We start from the raw sequence: 25,530 nt of genomic DNA, 5'->3' as shown, positions 1-25,530 counted from the left end.
GGAAGGAGCTTGAAAATGAGGATGCAATGAGGGGCTCGAAGGGGGCCCTCGCAAACCTCGAAGTACCACGTTCAAGTCCCAATCAGGTGGCTGGAACTTGGCCTTCTGATCCTCAAACCTGAATGAGCATAATATGGCCTGTAGTTCCGTGACCTTAATCACACTGTGATTTTCCGGAAACGGCCAACACTAAGATAATTGCAGCCAATTACGTAGTAATGGTGCTACCTTCCAAGTGTTTTTGGGTACGCAATGTAGGAGGTATTCCTCTAGGAATTGTGACGCAATCGTAGGGTCTTGATTCTTTTCTTCCCTGTAAAAAGTCTCAAGTGATCCCCACTTGTCATCGTCGTCTCTGGGAGAGTAACGATGAACTAAAGCTATAGCTTTGCTGCCCGTGTCGAAATAACCCTTCGCACTTAAACGCCTTTTAAAGACGAACCATGCGTGCAGACGTTGGGTGAGGCAATTTTCTGTTGAGGGTGGATGAGTAGGTTGGACCACTGTGAGAGGGGAAGTGAATCGTTTTAGATTTTTCCGAGCTTGACGAACTACCCTCTCGCCGGTTACCATGGTGCGACCAAAGGAGAGATCGAGATACCTTGTCTCCTTGATCCCCTGTAGCACCTTGGGAAGTAAAAGTGGTGGCAGAAGAGTTTTAGTTCTTTGCCCTTCCCAAGTGATACTGAACTCGTCCACCGCCCAAGTCTGCGGATCCGGCAACGGGGAGATATACGTCATGAGTTGGTGGCCTAGGCAAGTAATAAACAAGTCAATATTGGTTGCCTGAATTCCTGAAGCAGTAACTGGAATGCTTCTGTGAGAAATTTCCACTCAGTGGGAGCCACCCTGTCTGGACGTGATAAAGTATCGGCCAGTATGTTTCTACATCCGGGGATGTGCTGAACTATGAACCTTAGTCACAGCCGATCCACTAGATGGAAGAAATCTGAATGTCCTTAGAAGTGGAGAGTGGGAGTGTGTTGTTCCCCGATTGCACAGGCACCACACCGCAGTGCTGTTGTCTGTGGATATAGCGAGTCGGGCTAACTGTAGTTGATTCTGCCAATGTGATATCGCCAGAATTAAAGCTTCCATCTCCAAGTTGTTTATGTGCCACTTCCATTGTGCGCCGGGCCATAGCCCTGAGCTTATCTGGTCTTGTAAGTGAAGACTCCACCCCTGAAAGGGGACGTCCACAAACAGGTGTGTATTCGGGGAAAACCCGAATAAACAGACTCCGCAGACATTCAGCGCCACAAATTGAGGCAAGGCTCTAGCTTAGTTGGTAGAGTGATGGCCTTGAGTGGATCCTGACTCCTGATGTAAGGGTTCAGGAAAAAATTGAATTGGTCGCTGTTGTAAGCGGCCCATGCTAGTTAACTCCTGTGCCGAGGTGATTAACCCTAGCAACACTTGCCACTGGCGAAGTGTGTGTGGTTGGTGTAGAGTAGATGACAAAAGAAGAAGAAACTTTTGCCATCTGTCCCTCGGTACAGATAGGATATCCTGGTCTGTCTTAAACAGGTCTCCTATGAACTGAAGTCAATAGGAAGGAGAATACTCCCGACTTCGCCTCGTTGATTGTCTATCCCAGTTATTGACATGTGTTGATGATACAGTAGATCGCCCTCCATCTACGACTCGAACCAAGTGTTCGTCACGTGTAGGTAGTTATTGGCTTCATTACTCCTGTAAATAGCCATAAGTGTCACTGACATGTCAAATGGGAAATACTACCATTGGTAGTGAACCCCAATGAACTGGACCTGAAAAGTCTACGGTTGGGATGGATAGTCGAGACTGATCAAGAATCAAACGTTCGTTGAACACAGAGATTGTGGATCATTCTCATCTTGTCTGGGTCCTTCATGGGTACCAGGTAGGTGTGAGGATAAAACCCCGGAGTAAAGACTGGGTTGTGAACCCACTCTACAGCTCTTCTTACCAACAGTATGTCAATGTTGGATTTTCCCAATCAAACTGTGGTCAACGGTGGGGTTAACTCTACCCTTATACGGACACCATGATATAGTGCGATAAGTACGAAATCGTCCTTGAGACTTGTCTCTGCCACTCCCTTTCTCAGTAAGGGAATGCTGGTCTTCCCTGAGAAACGCGCGTCTAGGCTTATAATTCCCTGACTTGGACTTTCCAAGCTTTTTGGGAACTTGACGTGCGTGTCTGCGATCTGTTCGTTGAACAGGGGAGTAGATGATCAAGGTTGACGTAATAGACTGCCCTTGAAACCAGCATCTCAGTTGGAAACGCTATAAAGTCTTGGGTGTAACGGTAATCACCGTCAGAACGGTCTCAAGATGAATTTTCCTGTGGTCAAACTGACGCTGTAGGAAAAACACCATAGTTTGGAAGTGATCTAATCAGATAGGGTTATCCTCTAATAGATTCTGATCCACTGCAAACATTGACGATATTGGTCGCTTAAATCACGGAGCAAATGTGAGTTTTGGAGAAGGCTTCCTCCAATGACCTCGTGGTGTCCCTCTTATTTACCCTGTTATCAGGGGAGGGCGTTACTGACACGAGATGGTCTGCTTCCCAATCGGGTACATGTGCTAAGCTGATCATGTGCCGGTTACGTAACCGAGTACACTGTAAGCCTTGGGCTAACGTCATTGTAGAGACCTTGATTGATACGCAGACGCTGCACTCAGCGCAGGTCTGGAATGTTGGAACAGCGCTAAGCTGATCGTGCGACGTTTGCGTAATAGGAGCGCTTTGGGTAGCAGTCAGACGCTGCGCTCGGCGCAGGTCTATGCTGGATATGTTGGAACAGCGCTAAGCTGATCGTGCGTCACTGGCGTGATAGGAGCGCTTGGGTATCAGTCAGACGCTGCGCTCGGCGCAGGTCTATGCTGGATATGTTGGAACAGCGCTAAGCTGATCGTGCGCCGCTTGCGTAATAGAAGTGCTTGGGTTGTAGTCAAGTGCTGCGCTCGGCGCAGATAAATCAGACACAAAGCTCAAAAGTATTGACTGGATCACGGCTTGCGTCTAATCTACCCCCATCATAGCATCTCGATACGCTGGTGCTGGGGCTGTCGCCGAGGTCACAGATTATCATACATGTATCTGGAAGTGTCCGGCGGCTGAAAAAATAGGAGCAGTTACGATACTCACAAAATCCTCCGGTATTGTTGATTTCGGTGGATGGTGTACTTCTGCAATCACAGTCGTCATAATACCTGCCGATAATAACGGTTGGGTGGTAATGACAGAACCATATGTCATTCGCTATTCTGCGATAGTGACATTCCTCGCGTCTCACGACGGAATAACTGCAAAATATGATTGTGAGTAATCTGCTTTTATATAGTAAACTCGTTGGATTAGAGATTTACATAAAAATTACATTTTGAATTTTGGCGAGCACATCTACGTGCATGCCTATGACCGTGGATAAAGAGCTTTGGGCGATTATTCCACGACAATATGTACACCGAGCAAACATAATTATGTTACGCAATTAAACCATTGAAGAAATGGTACTGGAAGAATGCCGTAGAATTGAACAGTAATCTATCGGCAAAAATACGAATTGCAAGGGTATACAATATTTTTATATACGCAATTCAATGTAAACCAAGGCTATTTACATTAAGAGATTGGAGAGCACATCCGCGCGCAAACCAACCAATCGTGGATGATAATCTTGTAAGGTTTTTTCCACGACAATTAGTAAAATGCTCAAAGGTATGTTACGCAATGAAACCCTTGTTGATGAGATAATACTGGAAGAGTGCCGAAGAATTTGAACACTAATCTATCGGCAAATTTATGAGTTGCAAGGATATACAATATTTTTGTATGCGCAACCCAATGTAAACCAAGGGTATTTATATTTTCATTTAGGGTTTGGAGAGCACATCTGCGCGCAAACCAAACAACGTGGATGATAATCTTTGTAAGATTTTTCCCACGACAATTAATACCACGCTCAATCATAAGTTACACAATTACATATATATATGTATATTCAATGTCTGTACATATAGAGTAGGGAAAGGGCCACCTAAGTTGGATAACTTTTGCCCAATCCCGTTGACCATATATGTCAATAAATTATGTTTAAAAAAAACACAATTACGCCATTGTTGATGAGGCGGTACTGGAAGAATGCCATAGAATTGAACAATAATCTATCGGCAAAAACTACGAGTTGCAAGAGTATACAATAGTTCATATACGCAACTCAATGTAAAACCAAAAATACCAACAAAAAACTATTTAATCGCATAAACATAGGTACGCAATAAAAGAATTGTTGATGAAGCGGGACTGGAAGAAAGCCGTAGATTTGATATTGATCTATCGGCAACCATATTTTTAACGAGTTGAAAAAGTATACAATAATTTTAGTATACGCAACTCACTGTTACGCCAAAGCTAGTAATATTTAAGAACATAAGAATATGTTATACATACGTAGCTGAGAATTGTAAACAATATGACTACCTTGGCAGGCAAACGATTGTAACACAATTCAAAATGGCGGCGAACAACAATATTTTGGCGGGAAAAAAGACAAGCGTCTTTTCACGCCTAATTAATTCACATAAAACTACACAACATGGTGAAAGTAATATGAAAAGAATACATCACCCATCGCAGATCAATTTTTAAGATTGTAGACAAACTGAAGGTCTAAAATTAATCCAAAAGGAGAGCTCCGCTTGGACACATCCTAGCTGTGCTGCGACAAGCAGTGATGTGAAGATGACCTTAGGTGTCATCAAGGTCACAGGACAGCGACGGAAGGCCACTGATTGGGACTTGAGAACAACAACTTTATTTCTTCACCCAGGACCTTCGCAGCGCTGTCCTTCTAGTTGTCGTAAGTAAGCAGTGAATGCATTAAGGAGTAATGCAGGATAAGTAAAAAATTAACTTTTATTAAAGAAATAAGTTATGTTAACCCCCAAAACATACAAGAACAGTGGAAACGTAAAACACAACGTGCATACGCGAACCCCGCAAGTATATAGAAAAAAGGGCGGGAAAATTATAACCAAGCGTAGCTACCGCAACGCCCCATAAAAGCACAGTTTATTAGAGAGTAAACTATAATAAATATCACCAAATCTTCAAGGAACGCTTCAGCAGGAGGAACACACGTCTTGCTACGCAGACGGAGACAAGAGTGAAGGGTGTCACATGGCAGCTAGGTGGCTATGCACGTGCTGCATGAGGTAATTGAGATCTCTGTGATAGATTTCGCTATAGCAGCAGTTGTGGGAGACAACAGCCTCGGTATAACAGTGGTAACGTATTACTTAATGTAATTACATTAATATGGCTGTAACTCATGTGATGAATTTGTAGAGGTGACTTATGTTTCACTGATTATTATATCTTTTTGTTTTGTTTGTTGTTTAACACTGCACTCAACAATATTCAAGTGATATGACGGCAGTCTGTAACTAATCTGCTTATCAAGTTTGGACCAGACAATCCAGTGATGGACATCATGAGCATCGATGCAAGTAATTCGGATACAATGACATGCCTCAACCAAGTCAGCGAGCCCGACAACCCGATCCGGTTAGTCGCCTCCTACGACAAGCATAGTCGCATTTCACAGCAAGCATGGGTTGCTGAAGACCTATTCTATACTCCGGATCATCACTGATTAGATGACTAATAAATAGGAAGAGGCTTTTAAACGTAAATTGTACATTAATGTATTGAACATATAACACTTTCGGGGCAGGCGTTCTATCCACTAGACCACTGAAGCTTGAATCCCAAAAGTTATGATTGTTGACTGATCATTATAAGTTTTTCAACCTACACTGCTGTATTTCTCCTGGAGAGCTTGATTCAACTTCTTGAGATGGCCTGCATCCAGCTGACCCCTCGTGGCAAGGTCAAGGTCGTCTTTGAGCTGGTGGATCTGGGACTGCAGACGTCCATTCTCATATGCCAGCTTGTTCTTCTGCTCCATCATTTCCTTCAGTGTTGAGTGGACTTTCTTGTGGCTCATCTACAAGAAAAGAATGTCAATGTTGGCAGGTCATAAAGGGTCGGGACGCCAACGTTTATAGGTGATTTTAAATCATTCACAAGTGTATGTCACACCTTTCGTTCCTGCATGATTTAATTCTGAAACCAAAACAACAGAGCTCCACACAGCCAGGCTGACCTCCCAAGCACTGTGCAGAATAAACTGACTTCAGCCATGTTTAGAAGCAAACTGACAATTGTGTTTTTCATGCGGAGGAGTCTCATCTTCTACTGAGCCTACTTCTCCGTGTGGTCACAGGAGCAGAAACTTCTCTCCAGCAGGGCAGAGTAAGCCTGGAGGTAACAGGTTTCTGTTTGCAATGTTTTAGAACATAGGACGTCCTGATGTTTGTAACCAAAAGTGAGTGAGTAAAGTTTGATGCTGGTTTTAGCAATATTCCAACCCTATCAGGCCAGGATTCACTTGTATCAAGCCAGCCTCTCCAGGAGGTCTGCCTTCTCTCTCTCTCTCCACCTATCTGTCCGACTCAACTGTTGCTGCTCGTATCCAGCCAGCCTCTCCAGGAGGTCGGCCTTCTCTCTCTCCACCTATCTGTCCGACTCACCTGTTGCTGCTCGTATCCAGCCAGCCTCTCCAGGAGGTCTGCCTTCTCTCTCTCCACCTATCTGTCCGACTCACCTGTTGCTGCTCGTATCCAGACAGCCTCTCCAGGAGGTCGGCCTTCTCTCTCTCCACCTATCTGTCCGACTCACCTGTTGCTGCTCGTATCCAGCCAGCCTCTCCAGGAGGTCGGCCTTCTCTCTCTCCACCTATCTGTCCGACTCACCTGTTGCTGCTCGTATCCAGCCAGCCTCTCCAGGAGGTCGGCCTTCTCTCTCTCCACCTATCTGTCCGACTCACCTGTTGCTGCTCGTATCCAGCCAGCCTCTCCAGGTCGGCCTTCTCTCTCTCCACCTATCTGTCCGACTCAACTGTTGCTGCTCGTATCCAGCCAGCCTCTCCAGGAGGTCGGCCTTCTCTCTCTCTCCACCTATCTGTCCGACTCAACTGTTGCTGCTCGTATCCAGCCAGCCTCTCCAGGAGGTCGGCCTTCTCTCTCTCTCCACCTATCTGTCCGACTCAACTGTTGCTGCTCGTATCCAGCCAGCCTCTCCAGGAGGTCGGCCTTCTCTCTCTCTCCACCTATCTGTCCGACTCAACTGTTGCTGCTCGTATCCAGCCAGCCTCTCCAGGAGGTCGGCCTTCTCTCTCTCCACCTATCTGTCCGACTCACCTGTTGCTGCTCGTATCCAGCCAGCCTCTCCAGGAGGTCGGCCTTCTCTCTCTCTCCACCTATCTGTCCGACTCACCTGTTGCTGCTCGTATCCAGCCAGCCTCTCCAGGTCTGCCTTCTCTCTCTCCACCTATCTGTCCGACTCACCTGTTGCTGCTCGTATCCAGCCAGCCTCTCCAGAAGGTCGGCCTTCTCTCTCTCTCCACCTATCTGTCCGACTCAACTGTTGCTGCTCGTATCCAGCCAGCCTCTCCAGGAGGTCGGCCTTCTCTCTCTCTCCACCTATCTGTCCGACTCAACTGTTGCTGCTCGTATCCAGCTAGCAACTCCAGGAGGTCGGCCTTCTCTCTCTCTCCACCTATCTGTCCGACTCAACTGTTGCTGCTCGTATCCAGCCAGCCTCTCCAGGAGGTTGGCCTTCTCTCTCTCTCCACCTATCTGTCCGACTCAACTGTTGCTGCTCGTATCCAGCCAGCCTCTCCAGGAGGTCGGCCTTCTCTCTCTCTCCACCTATCTGTCCGACTCACCTGTTGCTGCTCGTATCCAGCAAGCCTCTCCAGGAGGTTGGCCTTCTCTCTCTCTCCACCTATCTGTCCGACTCAACTGTTGCTGCTCGTATCCAGCCAGCCTCTCCAGGAGGTCGGCCTTCTCTCTCTCTCCACCTATCTGTCCGACTCAACTGTTGCTGCTCGTATCCAGCCAGCCTCTCCAGGAGGTCGGCCTTCTCTCTCTCTCCACCTATCTGTCCGACTCACCTGTTGCTGCTCGTATCCAGCCAGCCTCTCCAGGAGGTCGGCCTTCTCTCTCTCCACCTATCTGTCCGACTCAACTGTTGCTGCTCGTATCCAGCCAGCCTCTCCAGGTCTGCCTTCTCTCTCTCCACCTATCTGTCCGACTCACCTGTTGCTGCTCGTATCCAGCCAGCCTCTCCAGAAGGTCGGCCTTCTCTCTCTCTCCACCTATCTGTCCGACTCAACTGTTGCTGCTCGTATCCAGCCAGCCTCTCCAGGAGGTCGGCCTTCTCTCTCTCCACCTATCTGTCCGACTCACCTGTTGCTGCTCGTATCCAGCCAGCCTCTCCAGGAGGTCGGCCTTCTCTCTCTCCACCTATCTGTCCGACTCACCTGTTGCTGCTCGTATCCAGCCAGCCTCTCCAGGAGGTCGGCCTTCTCTCTCTCCACCTATCTGTCCGACTCACCTGTTGCTGCTCGTATCCAGCCAGTCTCTCCAGGAGGTCGGCCTTCTCTCTCTCCACCTATCTGTCCGACTCAACTGTTGCTGCTCGTATCCAGCCAGTCTCTCCAGAAGGTCGGCCTTCTCTCTCTCTCCACCTATCTGTCCGACTCAACTGTTGCTGCTCGTATCCAGCCAGCCTCTCCAGGAGGTCGGCCTTCTCTCTCTCTCCACCTATCTGTCCGACTCACCTGTTGCTGCTCGTATCCAGCCAGCCTCTCCAGGAGGTCGGCCTTCTCTCTCTCTCCACCTATCTGTCCGACTCAACTGTTGCTGCTCGTATCCAGCCAGCCTCTCCAGGAGGTCGGCCTTCTCTCTCTCTCCACCTATCTGTCCGACTTACCTGTTGCTGCTCGTATCCAGCCAGCCTCTCCAGAAGGTCGGCCTTCTCTCTCTCCACTATCTGTCCGACTCACCTGTTGCTGCTCGTATCCAGCCAGTCTCTCCAGGAGGTCTGCCTTCTCTCTCTCCAGCTGTCTCTGAGTCCCATACAGTGTGTCCAGCTCCACTTTGGTCTCCTCCAGGTCCGTCTGTAGCACCACCCTCTCCTCCATCAACGTGTCCACAGTCTGGTTCACCTACAACACAGTCCACAGACATTACCCTGGAGCCAGCAACAGGCTTGGTGGGTGGGTCCAGCTTCAACTGTCTGGATAAACTGTCCACACACTTGAGATACTGAGGCCATTCGAGAATGTGTCTACAAACAAGGTGAGGTGAAATGAGGTGCGTGTGTTTGTACTAGTCTGAACTGTTTTATAGTCCGATTTTATAGTGCTAGCCCACTGAGATACAGTTTAACATGAATACGGGGCAGTCGGGTAGCCTCGAGGTTAAAGCGTTCACTCATCATGCCGAAGACCCGGGTTTAATTCCCGACATGGGTGCAATGTGTGAAGCCCATTTCTGGTGTCCCCCGACGTGATCTAGATGGAATATTGCTATAAGCGGTGTAAAACCATACTCGCTCACTCACTTAACATGAATACCCCACTCAGACACAGTATACTGACTCCAAGCCGACCAGTCCTATTTTTAACCCCTTAATACCAAGAGCAAGACTGTCTGTTTGCAAACGAGAACATGTGACGCATTAACTTGTGGCAGCGGTGTAAAGTCATGGCTGTGTTGTGTGTACTGACCTCCTCCAGCAGGTTCTCCTTGTCCCGGAGGATGTTCTGCTTCTCGTCCTGCATGCTGTGCAGCTGGGTCCTCAGGGAGTTCAGCTCCCTCTCCAGACACTCTGCCGCCTGCGAGAACTCTACGTCCTTCTTCATCATCTCGCCCTTTGTGGAACTCATTTCCTTCTCCAGCAACTCTCTGATCAACACAGCAATAAAACAGTGAGTGATTGAGTTAGGTCTAACCCCGCTTCCAACAGTATTTCAGTGACATCATGGGGTATTAGCTTGATTCGGGAGGAAAGCCTGAAGTGATGGAGGTCACTCTGCACAGCAAATTGCTATGGATTAGATGACTGGGCCAAATATTAGATGTCGGTTGACCATCTGGAAGACAATGCCAACATAATGCTGTCTTGTTTGGATGTGGCTAGACTGCCAATTCTTTCCGCACATACCTGAAGGCAGTGGGGGGCAGTGGTAGGATACTTTCAACTTTCAAGTTTGATTTATCCGTACCACAACATTTACTGGAACTCAATTTCAACGAAAAACCATGCTCTTACATTTTTTTCTTCATGTCTTCATTTTCAGCATGAGTGTTCCGGGCGCGACTGCGGAGTCTCACGGCCTCCTCCTCCAGGGCCACACGCTCTTCAACGTGGGTCTTCTCCACCTGTAACGACATCGTCATTATTACCACGTTCAAAAATAATATTCCGATAAAAATAAAGACCTGACACCACAGAATGTCTTGCTCAAATGGTTCAAAAGTTGAATTATCAGCTCCTTGGGGAGTATACAGCTGATTTGCTCATGCTGCTTTTTGATGCAAGGACATTTGCATTCACACTGCCATCTAACCACAGTTTAACATGGATACCCTCCTCAGACACAGCATACTGACTCCGAGTCCTTGTTTCATCCCCTTAATGCCAAACGCCAGGGTAACAAGTACCATCTAATAATATCTTTTTTTGTTCATTGTTTGTTGGTTAACAAAGTACTTAGCAACATTCCAGCTATATGATGGCGGTCTGTAAATAATCAAGTCTAGACCAGACCATCCAGTGATTGACATCATGAGCATCGATCCACGCAATTGGGATATGATGACATACATCAACCAAGTCAGCGAGTCTGACCACCCAATCCCGTTAGTCGATTCTTATGACAAGCATAGTCACCTTTCATGGCAAGCATGGGTTGCTGAAGACCTATTCTACCCCGGATCTTCACGGGTATCATTGGGTATGACGTGTCCGGGGATCAAACCACTGGGCAGAAACCACATTAGGGGTCTCAAATACTTGGAATATTTCAAGACTGTTTTCAGCACTTGGTTGGAACCAACATAAGTCTGCATGTAAAATGCAGGAAGGACTCAGCTCAGATATACTTGATACGCAAAAGTCAAAGTGTGTGCGTTAGTATGGTATTACGCAGTTCACACATTGTACGTGTTTGGGGATCCCAACCCGGTTTTTCAGCGTAACAAGTAACGCCACTTCCTTAACCACAAGGCTACCCCCCTGGCCATGATCCTCCTGACATTTGTTCTGTATTTCAGTCCAGCAATCAGTGATTTTACCTGCACTTCCCTCTTGTGTATCGTCCTGAGACGCTCCAGTTCACTGGACGTGGTGTCCAGCTGGCTGCCCAGTCTCTGGTTGTCACACTCCAGTTCCTGACATCTCATCTACAACACACAGCAAACACTGAGAACATGTCATTCAGGCTGCCCGGACTTGGCATTGCTCTTATCATTGCTTGTCTGGTTCACAGACCTGTCATATAACATGACAAGGGCTTCAAGGGCATGACACTGTCAGTCCTGTCATACACTGTTACCAACCAGTCCTTTTATTAGTTGACTCTCATATCAAACATGCAGTTCTGGGGACCTATTCTGCCCTGGAATCCCAATGAAGAATCAATCATGGGGTACTGGGGACCTACTCTGCCCTGGAATCCCAATGAAGAGTCAATCATGGGGAACTGGGGACCTACTCGGCCCTGGAATCCCAATGAAGAGTCAATCATGGGGTACTGGGGACCTACTATGCCCTGGAATCCCAATGAAGAGTCAATCATGGGGTACTGGGGACCTACTCTGCCCTGGAATCCCAATGAAGAGTCAATCATTGGGTACTGGGGACCTACTCTGCCCTGGAATTCCAATGAAGAGTCAATCATGGGGTACTGGGGACCTACTCTGCCCTGGAATCCCAATAAAGAGTCAATCATGGGGTACTGGGGACCTACTCTGCCCTGGAATCCCAATGAAGAGTCAATCATGGGGTACTGGGGACCTACTCTGCCCTGGAATTCCAATGAAGAGTCAATCATGGGGTACTGGGTACCTACTCTGCCCTGGAATCCCAATGAAGAGTCAATCATGGGGTACTTGGGACCTACTCTGCCCTGGAATCCCAATGAAGAATCAATCATGGGGTACTGGTGACCTACTCTGCCCTGGAATCCCAATGAAGAATCAATCATGGGGTACTGGTGACCTACTCTGCCCTGGAATCCCAATGAAGAATCAATCATGGGCTACTGGGGACCTACTCTGTCCTGGATTCTCAATGAAGAATCAATCACAGGCTACTGGGGACTTACTGTCCTGGAATCCCAAAGAAGAATCAATCATTGGCTACTGGGGACCTATTCTGCCATGAAATCTCAATGAAGAATTAATCATGGGCTACTGGGGACGTATTCTACCTTGGAATCCCAATGAAGAATCAATCACAGGCTACTGGGGACCTACTGTCCTGGAATCCCAATGAAGAATCAATCATGGGGTCTTGGTGACCTACTCTGTCCTGGAATCCCAAAGAAGAGTCAATCATGAGGTAGTGGGGATCTACTTTGCCCTGGAATCCCAATGAAGAGTCAATCATGGGGTACTGGGGACCTACTCTGCCCTGGAATCCCAATGAAGAATCAATCTACTGGGGTTTGATCTGATTTTAATGAGATTGGGAATGCCTGAACCAAATATTCTCAACTCAGTTTTTCTGAAAGTTGTTTTCACCTTATTCTGGTCAATGAGTGTCTGTGTCTTCTCCACCTGGGAGATGAGTTCCTGGTACTGGCTCTGGAAGCGGCTCAACTCTGTAGCAGCCACCTGCCTCTCAGCCTCCGCTGTGTCGTATTGGTACTGCAGCTTCTCTGTGGATCCAAACATCGACAACACTACCAGCTATTTCTAGTCCTCAAGCTGTTCAGAATGTGCTCTTAAAGTTGTCAATAATCTGAGTGGGTGAGTGTCGCTTATCACTGCAGTCAGCAATATTCCAGCCAAATCACAGCCTCCAGTAAATAAGCCATGTCAGACAAACCAGTGATTGATAAGAGTGACGTCCTATGCTGCAAGTGAAGCAGTCCCCAAGGGACGTCAAGGTTGTCATTTGAGTTGATCAGTGCCCAGATGACACCAGTACGGCTGCAACCATGGAAACAGACGATCACTGCCCAGACAACATGGATACTCTCAAACTTCTACATGCACACTAACAAATATTTGAGAAAAGTCACACATACTGAGCAATATACCAGCCATATCACAGCATCCAGTAAATAAGTCTTGTCAGACAAACCAGTGATTGATATAATGAGCAATGTCCATGCTGCAAGTGAAGCATTACTGTAAACTGTCCCCAAGGGACATAAGATGGACATTTATGTTGAGCATACCTCTCAGGTGGGTGAGTTCGCTGCATCTCTCATCAAGCTGCCCTCGCATCTTCTGCTCCTTGCCGAGTTCATCAGACAATCTCATAACCTCCGTCTTCAGACTCTTGCATGTGGTGGTCAAGTTATAAACCTGTAAATGCATTGTGCATATTTTACAGTGAGTGAGTGAGTTGGGTTTAACGTGGCTTTTAATATTATTACAGTTATATCACAGCGTGTCAGATTAACGTGGGAGGAAAGCCCGAAGTGATGCAGGTCTTAGGTGCAGGTTATGGTGCAGACAAACCTTTAAACATAATCGGGGCGAACAGGGATTCGAACCCACAATCATAGGTTTCTGGCGTGCCAAAGGGACGCAACTCCGCACAGCAAATCACAGCGCCTTAGATGACAAGGCCACCCGTGCCCCGCATATTTCCCAGAAACCCATCTGACAACTGAAGGGACTGCAGTATCACTGCAATACCAGTAGCTGAGAGTTTAAGCTAGATGTTTATCTCCATCTCCCAGGAGCCAATATTCTGTAGTCTGGGGCAAATGTCAATGCAAATCCTAAATTGGAATTAAAACATTCCCAGTTCATCATGTTAACGTTAATGTACATAATATAGTCATAACTTCTTTAATGCTCAGTTTTACATTACTGTGTTGAATGCAATGTTAAACAAGGAAAAACTATGTGTGTGTGTGTGTGTGTTTGTGTATCTCTGTGTGTCTCAGACTGTGTAAGTGAGTGAGTAAGTATCATCTCCAGACTCGCCATGAGACTAGGCTACCATTAAGAACACACCCGACAACACTCCCTTACCTCTGTCCTCTCAGATTCTACGACTGTTTCCATCTCTTGTATCATCTCCAGACTCGCCATGAGACTAGGCTACCATTAAGAACACACCCCACAACACTCCCTTACCTCTGTCCTCTCAGATTCTACAACTGTTTCCATCTCTTGTATCATCTCCAGACTTGCCATGAGACTAGGCTACCATTAAGAACACACCCCACAACACTCCCTTACCTCTGTCCTCTCAGATTCTACAACTGTTTCCATCTCTTGTATCATCTCCAGACTTGCCATGAGACTAGGCTACCATTAAGAACACACCCCACAACACTCCCTTACCTCTGTCCTCTCAGATTCTACGACTGTTTCCATCTCTTGTATCATCTCCAGACTCGCCATGAGACTAGGCTACTATTAAGAACACACCCCACAACACTCCCTTACCTCTGTCCTCTCAGATTCTACGACTGTTTCCATCTCTTGTATCATCTCCAGACTTGCCATGAGACTAGGCTACCATTAAGAACACACCCCACAACACTCCCTTACCTCTGTCCTCTCAGATTCTACGACTGTTTCCATCTCCCGGATCCTCCCAAGGAGAGTGTTGTGGGAGTCCTCCAGACTTGACCTGAGACTAGACTCCATGCTGAGTTCCTCTTTCATCTCCGCAACACGTCGGATCAGTTTCTGTTTTGATGATGCAATCTCCTCCGCCGTCACAGAAGCTTCTGCCTGTCAACCAAACCAGCATGACTGTTACCATGGTAACACAGAAAAGCGCACATGCAAGAATCGTGATATGCATCGGATCGTGAGCAAGGTATCGTGATACGTATCATACCGCATAGTTGGTGTATCGTTCCAGGCCTATTACTAAAGCACTTTCGTACAGCTGATTGCTATAGTTGGATATATTTTTCTGTTTTGGAGTAGAGCTGTGTATCGTCTGGTATCTTGTGACATGATTCGTATCACAATACAGACTCGCGATACTACTGGTGTCACTATACACATCAAATACTATGAAAAGATGAAATCACTGAAATTTCCTCTTCCCCATACATTTATTTATTGTTACCTGAAAAATGTTTACATAGAAAACTACAAGAATAAAACAGGTTTAAATGAAGGGCTGGTTATCAAATGTAACAGTTAGTCAGTGCCTCCTCGGGTACACGTCCTTGTATTCTGCCATGCTTACAGGTGGCGCTATGCTACTTCTGCCATTACGGGATGTAACGCTATTAGTTCCTGTCCTATTTATAGAGTATTGCGATCTCACAAACTGATGATTCAAGTATTGTGTGTACATATGTATCAATGATATCGTAGGTATCGGTGAATCGTTACAGCCCCAGTATGGAGACTCCCCACAGTCTAGCCATTTCAAATATAAAAACATTATGTTGACATATGATAGTCAAACTACACCGTAGTCAATGTAAGGTATTGATGATATATGTATCAATTTTCCGTCACCTTCAAGGTGCCAAAAGGTAATAATCGGATAGTGTAACAAATGTAATATTTGAGAAAACACGTTCTTAGTAAAGTACAGATTGAAAGAATTATAGAGAATGGTATTAACCAAGTCAAAATGTAACATGTCGAGAAAAGTGTACATACCCTGGCAGTGGTTGCCTCATCCAGAGACTTCTGCAGCTTCTTCACCTCATCCTTGAGTCTCGTCCTCGTCTCACACTCCGAGGTCAGTTCATCCTGCAGCCCACGAACCTCCCGTTTGAGATACGACAACTGACTTTCATAGGTCTGTTTGGCTGCTGACCATTTTTCTTCCACCTGGGCGTATATCTTCTTCTTCAAGTCCTTATCACCTTGGATGTTGAGCAGGGACAGCTTTAGTGTCTGTATTGCACTCTCTGTCCGGCACACCCTGGACACCAGCGCTTCATAATTTGTATGTAAAAGTTCAGCATCGGCTAACCTAGCTTTGAATGGCTCCATGGGCCCTTCATCCTCGTTACGAGCATCAGCGGACACTTCCCGGCTGAAGCCCATCTCGTTGAGACGGTGGATGAGGTCACGTGTGTCATATTCTGCAGCTTGGAGTCGGTGCTCCAGGACCTCAATAGTCTGTCCCGAGGGGGATGCCGGGGCGAATGGGGGGATGACAGGCTTCGACATGCCTGCTACTCTGTCTCCTCACTTCACCATCATCACAGTGTAATAATTGCTGGATGTCCTCGCTCTGTCATCTCTACCTGAAACTGATCCATTGCTAGACTGCAACAGTCGCCTTTTATTCTAATGAAATGTAAGTAGTGTCTCACATCACCTCAAACAAAGAACAATAGATTATAAGTATAATTTGAAATATTGATAAAAAATGTTATCAAACACAGTCTGTTTCCATAATTATGTTTACATGCATTCAAAACACACAAGCTACAAGGAAAATAATCTATCTTGGATTTTGTTAAATATTACTTTTCAACTTCCAGTGTAATCAACCTCTACACTCACAAAAGTATCACATCCTATCAAATCAGCAGTAGAAACCAAACTAACCTGCGTAAGTCAACTATCTCGATCCCATGGCCCCTGTACAGGTCTGTTCAGATGGTAAACTATTTATTCATATGAAAATTGCAGAAAGTATGTGAAAATCAAGTAATCTAACTGCTTAACACCCCATGCCTCGGCTGTTCCACTGTATATCCCTGTCCTGTTTACCCCTGTGCCTGTCACATTCCATTAGAAAAGGTCAATTTTGACCAGACTGTAGATCTTTTAACGAAATACAATATGTTTATGATGTAAACTCAGCGAAAGAAACTAACAGTTTTAGTTCACTAGTCCTTATAAAATAATGATGACAAATAGTAAAACCCTTCAAAAGCGCAAATTTCTACTCGTACTCATGATACCTTAACTATTGGGCAGTTTGGCAAGGACTACAGGACTAGTGCCAATTTCTAATGCTGAAACTTAGTTCCTCATATACTGCTAGGAACCAGATTTGTTTATTTACCATGTTTACAGTTATATGAAACTGCCTTGTGACAAGCTTGGCAGTGGTGGAGGAACTCTGGAATGTCAGCTCACCACACCTTACTAACCTGCTGACAGTTTTATTGAAACACTAGATCCTTCTAGATAGGGACACTTTTTGTGAATTGCACATGTGTTGTTACTGAAGAGGGATCAAAATGCCTTTTTGGTCAAGTGTGGCATAGGGCACTCATGGTTATAACATGCATACATAAGTTTAGATGTACCCTTTTAGAATTTAAATCGACCAACAAGAGGAATACTTCTGATCAATTAAAAATGTGTTGCAATCGATATTGTGTTACCATGGTTACTGTCATACACTGGTCAGAATCAGGGATAGAAATTCACCTGGAAAGTCTACTTGACTGAATAGTGATAACATATAGAAACATCCCCAAAATGTTCAAAAGACTACCAGCCCTTAGAATACCCTTAACATTGGCGAAACTGGCTTGGGTCAACGGGCTAGTGCTAGTTTCCATCCCTGCAGTATACACATGCTATTAGGTAACTTGGAAGTACAAGTCAATCGACCCTAACCATTTCCTTGGCCGATAAGCTGGGCTCCATATTTACTAGCAAGATATTATGTAAACAGGTAAATGACACTTTGAAAGTTTGCCCTTTTTGTTGTTGTTGAGATTGATAAAACCAGTTACAGAATCTCTCGAGTGATTTTATGAATAATACTGTGCATTGAAGAACATATGTTCATTTTCCATATGTTCCATGTTTGTGCAAAATTTACTTTATTACATATTTTATATAATCAACATGACAAACATTGGCACAATGTATTCTTAACTAAATTTGATGTTTGAATTCTAAGTGTCCCCTCAGCATGCTCAGGGTCGGCATTTTACTCATGTTATTAACCCTGCCATTGGCACTCAAATACAAATGATACTGAACCCTGTGAAGTCAGTCATCTGTTAGCATGCTGAGGCGAGTTGACATTGTCATGTGTGCAGTGTTTTAGACGACTCAGAAATGGGTGTCCAGTACACACAAATGTATAGAATGAACGCATACAAAAACAATAATATTCATTTATCAACTTCTGGACAAGAAACAAATGTTCTGTTACTAAAATAATTTTCAAATTTGATTAATGTAACGGTACAGTACACTACATCATTTCATTACAGGGATATGAGTGACTCTCATATTTCCTGTAAAGGACCCTTGAGATTTATTATATTTTGCAAGAGAAGACAAATCCCTTGAGGTTATTTTGATCTGAGTTTATAACATGTGCAATTTGTTTCATTGTCTTAGTATAGAGATCAGCCAATCAAAAATGGTTAAAATTTGAGCCAAGAGGAGTAAAACAATTTGGTAACTTTTTGCTGTTTAAATTTTCGGAAAAATAATTTGCACATTCTATTATTACTAAACATCCAAACAAACTGTTAAAAAGCAAACAGGGCTGTCATTAAAGTATTCACATAATCATAAACTATGATTTATAATCTGACAACAACCCTGAAGGCCTATTCCATGACAGAAAGTCTGACAGACACACAAAAACACACACAACTTTACGGCCAAAATGACACTTAATTCACACCTCATACCTTGCTAACTTGCTTGTGCCTACTTGTCTTACTTGTTTTCACAAACTGAACTTTCATGCAAAATATTGCATTGTGTTCCTACTGATATGTAGTCGAAGCTACTCCAATGGTCATCCAAATTCCAACGGTAGTCTACCCAGTATAAGTTAAGTATGTGGTCGGTGTGTATAAGAACCTGCTAAATGTCTGTTTTGTTAACTAAATGCGATTGTGATAGAGATTTACGCTCGGCGTGTAGTCGTCTAAGTGATCTACGGGCAGGCATTCTTGAAACGCCGCCATGCGTGATAATTTACGGATAATATTTCTGACAGCTTGGAGTGTTGAACTGTTGCTGTACATGTGAATGTTTTGACGCGGCAACACTTTTGCCATTCTGATAAGCACGCATGGTGCAAAGTCATTAGTTTAAAACTATGGATACCTACAACAGGCCATTATCTATGAATGAGACAACATTAATCACTTTGTGTACTCACAGCTAAGTAGGTTTATTCCTTCATATCATATCCTGCTTGGAAACAACTCAAACCTGCCTCTACTTGTCGCCATGATTGTAAACTAATGATTTCATTGGTCAATTCCTCACACCAATCGGAGTTTCACATCTGACACAACGTTCAACATAAATTGAGTGGGAGCCGGAACGGCCCGAGCTATTCCGTATGTCAAAACGCTCTTCTGTATAAGGAGATACATAAGTAGTCATAAAGTACTTTCCTATCGGCTAACTCTAAAAGCGAAATCCCCATATGGATTTCATTTTTTAAACCTATGGTATATACAATGTAAAAGGGTTATAGCTGAAACGACCCCGTGAAAAACGCTATCAGACGAAAACAGTCCAACGAAAACGCCACTCGACACGAATGACAAAAACAAACCCTTATTTCTCTCTACTATTGATTCAGAATTTTAAATGATAAATATTTAATCGATTTATTACTGTAACAAATACGTCTGTAACTTATGTTAATCATACACACAGATGATATACATATAACGTAAAACAAGCAAGTTCCTTTAGAACCCGCTGACGTAAAATCAAACTCACACACTCTCTCTTCGAATAGGTTCATGCTTGAGCAACATTAAGGAGGGAGGGATTAATACAAATTCATTTTTGAAAATTCCTTTTAATTCAGACTAAATTTTCCATCGTTTGTATGTTACATAACGTCTAAATCCTATGGTCGTTGAGGCGGGATTAGGCTAAAAAGACATCAAAACAGAGAAATGTAATTACAAAATTTATTATATACAATGAAATGTCATAACAAGAAGCAATACTTAGCAATATTTGTAAAAAAGAAAGTTGTAGATGCACTCAACTCGACTTCGCCATCACAACTGTTGACAGTATCTGACACTGCACGTGCCCATAGAATTGGTAAACCTGTTCAGGTAAAATCAAGACCTCTCATCGCTAAGGTTAAAGATTTAGACCAGAAGATATCGGTATTGAAAAATAGATCTGAACTTGCTAAAACAAAACAAATGATCTAACCTTACGTCAGCGGGAAACATTACGGGCCCTACGTGCTGATAACAAGCGAGGTTTATTCAAAGGTGACAAACTGATGTTGGAAGATGTGTCACCAGCTGCGAAGGCGACAGAAAATAGACAATCACCATCGCCTACAGAGACCTCTAGGGATCGGAACCAAGACCGTGTACTACGCCCTGGAGCCTAGTCGAACTCTGCTCATGGGTTAAGGAGATAGGGGTGTGGCGAATGCTTTACCCAACACCTGTAGATTTCTCTCCTTCAAAATAAACTTAAGGATAGTGACTTTTGTTCTTTCATATACAACCATGAGGTCATCTCGATATATAAAACATGGACGTCAGAAATCGGTTTCATTAGCATCCACTTTCCTGACTATAAGATCATTTCTCTACCAGCAAATAAGTTATCTCAGTATGGTCGATATTCTGGGGGAATAATAGTGTTAGTTAAAGCTCAATTAGCGAAGTACATTCTTGATGTTAAGGTTGGGGATAACGCAGTTACCGTGTTGTTTGACGAGGACATATTAAGTTGTGACTTAAAAGTCTTATGTGTTTTTAGTTACATTCAGCCAGAAGGCTCGTCATGGTATGATGACAAAGACAGTCGCAATGGTGTAGAATTACTTTTGAACTTATTACTTAGTGTGTTGGAAAAGTATCCAGATGTCTCAATTTTATTGTTCGGGGATTTGAACAGCAGAACTGGCACAGAACAAGACTACGTTGGAGATGATATCATTCTCCTTGTAGGGGATGAACATTATACCAACCTTTTAACCAAGTTCGATATACCACGAATATCTAGCGACCAGAAGGTGAATACGTTAGGTAGATCTCTCCTGGAAATGTGCTCACTTCTGGACATCCATATTATCAATGGAAGGGTTGGGGCAGACTCCGGCGACTTCACTTTCATAGGACATTTGGGATGCAGCGTCATAGACTATGCGTTAGCTTCAACAGATATATTTCAACATATCGCAGACTTCGACATTATGTCCCGCTCAGAAAGTGATCATTTACCAATCCGTGTGAGCATTCGTCATAAGGGAGATGCGTTCGAACCTGAGGATAGTCAGGTACACTATAAGTACATATGGACTGATAAACTTCGTGAGACATTCATGATGAATATGTCATCACCATGTATCACTGAAATGCAAGGACGTGCAGCTTAAGTTCACTCTCAGATGCATCTACTGCAGTGACTTTACTGACAGATGCTATTCTGTCTGCCCCTTGTGTGTTCAAAAGGGAGAATAGACTTCAAAGGCATAGTGACTCCCCATGGTATGACAACGAATGTCTTACTAAAAAACACGAACGCTGTCATGCACTAAACACTTTTCGGGTTCCTCAAAGCACTGAACATCTAGCCAAGTACAACCAGGTACGCAATGAGTACAGGGCCTTGTGTAGGACAAAGGGGGACCAGGATCGACAGTGTAATAGAGTAGATCTGATAAACTCAACTGGTGACTCCAAACGTTTTTGGGACATTGTCAAACGTGTGTCCGGGCGTCAACATCATCACAATCCTATCTCCGCGGGAGAGTGGGCTGAATATTTCTCAACATTATACACAAATACTGATCCTCTTGAGAGTGACGATAAAAGTCCGTTCTTATGTGAATCTCATGAATTGACAGCAGACATTCTTGACTGCCCTATAACAAGATCAGAAATCACAGACAGTATTCGTGCCTTAAAGAACAATAAACAGTTGGAGTTGACCATATCATAAGCGAATACCCAACACACTCATCATATGTTTGTTTTTTCTCCTTACTTTGAGATTATATTCAATAGTATGTATGAAAATGGTGTTTTTCCTGAAAATTGGTCATTTGGAATTATCATCCCAGTACATAAGAAAGATGTCGCAACGTTTTCAGATAACTATCGAGCCATAAGCCTTCTGAGTGCCCTGAGAATCAATTGGGTAACTGAATTAAGGAATTGTCTTTGTATACTTGGGTTCGGCGATGTATGGAGGTATGGAATGGTGCTGACAAGCCTCGATACAGATTCTAGGAGAACCGAGATTCAAACCCAAGATCGTAAGTTTCTGACATGTCTAAAGGACGCAACTATGCACAGCGAATTCCGAAGATTTAGACACCTGTTGTCACATATTAGCAAATCTAGTGCTTCTCACTTTCCATATGTAACTTATATATTTATATATCCAAAATAGATTAAACAAAAATGATCTCACAAGGTCCTAGTATGTCATATTTAGGGCGAACCTTCAAGGTGTTTGTCCATATTGTCATGTATGACCCTTTCCCAGGTACAGCTGATAAAGTAGCCTATTAATTGTCATCATGAAGATTTCACACATATTTAGTTGTTTAGTAATATCTTACTCATGTCAATTAAGGAGTCAGAAAAGGGCCGCCCCAAAACCTGACAGTGGAAGGTCGTGAAACGTTTGGTTGATATTCAAGAAATAATGCTCCCAGAATGAATGACCCAGATACATGTACACGAAAATACTCCACTATCTGCTATGATTTCTGGATGTAACCTAACCTCCTGTATATCAGCAGTCGACACGGTGACGAGGCACTTTTAACAATACGTTCCGACAGATCCAAGTAGGACACTAAATCACAGGACTCCCTCTTCAAATGAAACTTGTGCTCACGGAAATAGCATATGTTTACAGCTGTACATAAACAAAATGGCTTGGCAAGGTGTTCTGAGGAGATGTATGGCCAAGAACGCATGCAGCAGACATGTATCATCTGATTCAATACGGAATGGATTGGCAGGCATGATGGGGCGAACGCCATTAGTCCGTCTGAATAAACTAAGCGACGAGACAGGCTGTGAGATTCTCGCAAAGGCAGAATTTTGTAACGGAGGTGGTTCAGTGAAAGACAGAGCTGCCTTTTTCCTGATCAAGGATGCCGAAGAAAAGGGGTTGTTGCGACCAGGGGGTACAGTGGTTGAAGGAACGGCTGGAAACACTGGGATCGGTCTGGCCCACATGTGCCTAGCTCTTGGATATAAGTGTGTCATCTACATGCCAAATAACCAGTCGCAAGAGAAAATTGAAACACTGAGAACTTTAGGTGCCGAAGTTCGAAGCGTGCCTGTCGTTGCCTGGACCGACCCAGACAACTATAACCACCAGGCTAGGAGGTTTGCTGAAGGTGTAGAAAACGCTGTCTGGACGAATCAGTTTGATAACACAGCCAATAAAAGGGCCCACATAGAAACTACAGGCCCTGAGATCTGGCAAGAGACAAAAGGCCGGGTGGACGCAGTTGTTTTCGGGACGGGGACGGGAGGGACATTGGCTGGGGTGTCCACCTTTCTGAAAGATAAGAATCACAAGATACAGTCCTATCTTGCAGATCCTCAAGGCAGCGTTCTTTACAACTGGATCAAGCATGGCAAGCTGGAGAGGACAGAGGGAAGTTCCATTACAGAAGGTATAGGTCAAGGTCGAGTAACGAAAAACCTCGAGGGTGCCCCAATTGATGATGCTTTTGCAATACTGGACACTGATGCTGTTGCTATGACATTCAGGTTACTTCACGAGGAAGGATTCTTTGTTGGGGCCTCGACAGGGTTAAATGTTGTTGGGGCTGTGAAAGCAGCTAAACTAATGGGTCCAGGGCACACCATTGTGACCTGCCTGTGTGACACTGGACATAAATACTACAACAAACTCTTTAGCCGGAAGGTTTTAGAAGAAAAGGGTCTGTTGGATTGCATCCCTGAACAGTACAGGACATCTTTGCATTAAATAAAATTGTGATGGAACAGTGTTTTACTGATGCTTTGATAACAGCAGTATTACTAACCATGCTAACAGGATGATAGGGCATGCTAATTGTTTATACAAGTATAATTAATATATTTCACCATATTAAATCTCAGGAAGAAAGTTATAAGATCTTTTCAGATATAACATTGTTTTTACATCCAAGACTAAGTGGTTTACTGTTTCAAGTGATTGAAATACACTTCATTAATTTCAAGTGGTCATATTCTTATGTCATTATACAGATTCATATTGCTTTTTGATAAAATAAAGCAAATGTTTTTTAGCAAGATTTCTAGATTATTTGCTTTGTAGCATTGGCATAATGTTGGCCAACTGTACACAGTCCAGTGGTGACTTGACGGCGGCATCATTCACTCCAGACAGTCTGAAGTGTGACCTCTGCATTAGTGTGAGTTTATATTAGGCTGGTGTAAATTCATGCATGGCTACAGTGGTGTGAGTTAAAACATAGCTGCCATTGTGAACTTATGACTGGACACACTGGCATGCAGTTGTCCAAGGTATTTTTAAGATGTAATTAACGGTAATTAGTAGATAATTCGCGTACCTTCACCTGACTACCATATTTCCCGTGTTTGTGGGGGCACGGGTGGCGTAGTCGTCTAAGGTGCCACGATTTGCTGTGCAGAGTTGCATCACTTGGGCACGCCAGAAACCTATGATTGTGGGTTTGAATCCCGGTTCTCCCCGATTATGTTTCTAGGTTTGTCACCTCTGAGCAGGTCTAGCTAAATTCTTGTTTTAGAGGAATGTAATACCAGTGGAATGTAATCATTCTTCTTGTAGAGGAATGTAATAATGCAAGTTGCAGTGGAATGTTATAATGCTGGTTGCAGTGGAATGTAATAATGTTGGTTGTTCTAGAATGTAAGAATTCTTGTTGCAGTGGAATGTAATAATGCTGGTTGCAGAGGAATGTAATAGTTCTTGTTGCAGAGGAATGTAATAATGCTGGATGCAGAGAAATGTAATAATGCTGTTTGCAGAGGAATGTAATAATGCTGGGCGCAGTGGAATGTAATAGTTCTTGTTGCAGAGGAATGTAAGCGAGTACATAATTTGCGTCTACTTGCATTAGCCTGGACTAATCCTGGTTATACAGTGCCAGCTCAGTGAGATACCATACCAGCTAACATGGATACCCAACTGAGTCCTTGTATTATCCCCTTAATACACAGCGCCAGTCTGGGTAGCACAAGCATCATCTTCTAACATCTTTTGGTATGACACGACAAGGGATTGAAATCCCTGACCTTTTGTTCTCTGGGCAGACGCTCTATCTATTAAATCACTGAGGCCACCTTCCGAAGCAAAGGAGTTCACTGACTATAGAAGTCCAGTTTCCACCCTTGCCGAACTAGGCTGGAATTCTGGAAATATTTTTTGGCTGAACTAACAAGTCTATGCATAGTCCAATCCAAATCGTAACGAACAAGACATCCGGTTTGTAAACAACATGGATTTCAACGTGCAGATTTCGGTTGACTGCAGCATTTGCAAAACATGTGTACCACCAACTGGG

The 25,530-nt window shown here is 44.2% G+C and overlaps 2 protein-coding genes across 4 annotated transcripts in view; one reads left to right on the top strand and one right to left on the bottom strand.

Annotated features, from left to right (window-relative positions):
• The window catches only part of LOC124152540 (coiled-coil domain-containing protein 150-like), a 50,621-nt gene extending 31,367 nt beyond the window's left edge, over window positions 1-19,254 (bottom strand). For 2 of the 3 annotated variants that reach the window (XM_048394362.1, XM_048394364.1), the window contains exons 1-10: window positions 19,174-19,254; window positions 15,729-16,330; window positions 14,649-14,834; window positions 13,316-13,445; window positions 12,654-12,790; window positions 11,205-11,312; window positions 10,180-10,289; window positions 9,635-9,812; window positions 8,909-9,070; window positions 5,813-6,004 (exon numbers count right to left, since the gene is read on the bottom strand). In XM_048394362.1, the coding sequence (XP_048250319.1) occupies window positions 5,813-6,004; window positions 8,909-9,070; window positions 9,635-9,812; window positions 10,180-10,289; window positions 11,205-11,312; window positions 12,654-12,790; window positions 13,316-13,445; window positions 14,649-14,834; window positions 15,729-16,247 (1,722 nt within the window). In that variant the 5' untranslated portion in view covers window positions 16,248-16,330; window positions 19,174-19,254. The remainder of the gene's footprint in view (window positions 1-5,812; window positions 6,005-8,908; window positions 9,071-9,634; window positions 9,813-10,179; window positions 10,290-11,204; window positions 11,313-12,653; window positions 12,791-13,315; window positions 13,446-14,648; window positions 14,835-15,728; window positions 16,331-19,173) is intronic. The other variant, XM_048394363.1, reaches the window with a different exon arrangement.
• Window positions 19,255-22,779: 3,525 nt separating this feature from the next.
• On the top strand, window positions 22,780-24,274 carry LOC124152507 (cysteine synthase 1-like). Its single transcript, XM_046525467.2, has one exon. It carries the CDS (start codon window positions 22,893-22,895, stop codon window positions 23,964-23,966), a length of 1,074 nt encoding a protein of 357 aa, XP_046381423.1. The 5' UTR covers window positions 22,780-22,892; the 3' UTR covers window positions 23,967-24,274.
• The last annotated feature ends 1,256 nt before the right edge of the window (window positions 24,275-25,530 follow it).

Source organism: Haliotis rufescens, unplaced genomic scaffold, assembly GCF_023055435.1.
Source record: "Haliotis rufescens isolate VD_foot unplaced genomic scaffold, xgHalRufe1.0.p SCAF_13, whole genome shotgun sequence".
Classification (NCBI taxonomy): Eukaryota; Metazoa; Mollusca; class Gastropoda; order Lepetellida; family Haliotidae; genus Haliotis; species Haliotis rufescens.
The sequence above is the reverse complement of the archived record's forward strand: the minus strand, read 5'-3'. Positions and strand labels throughout refer to the sequence as shown.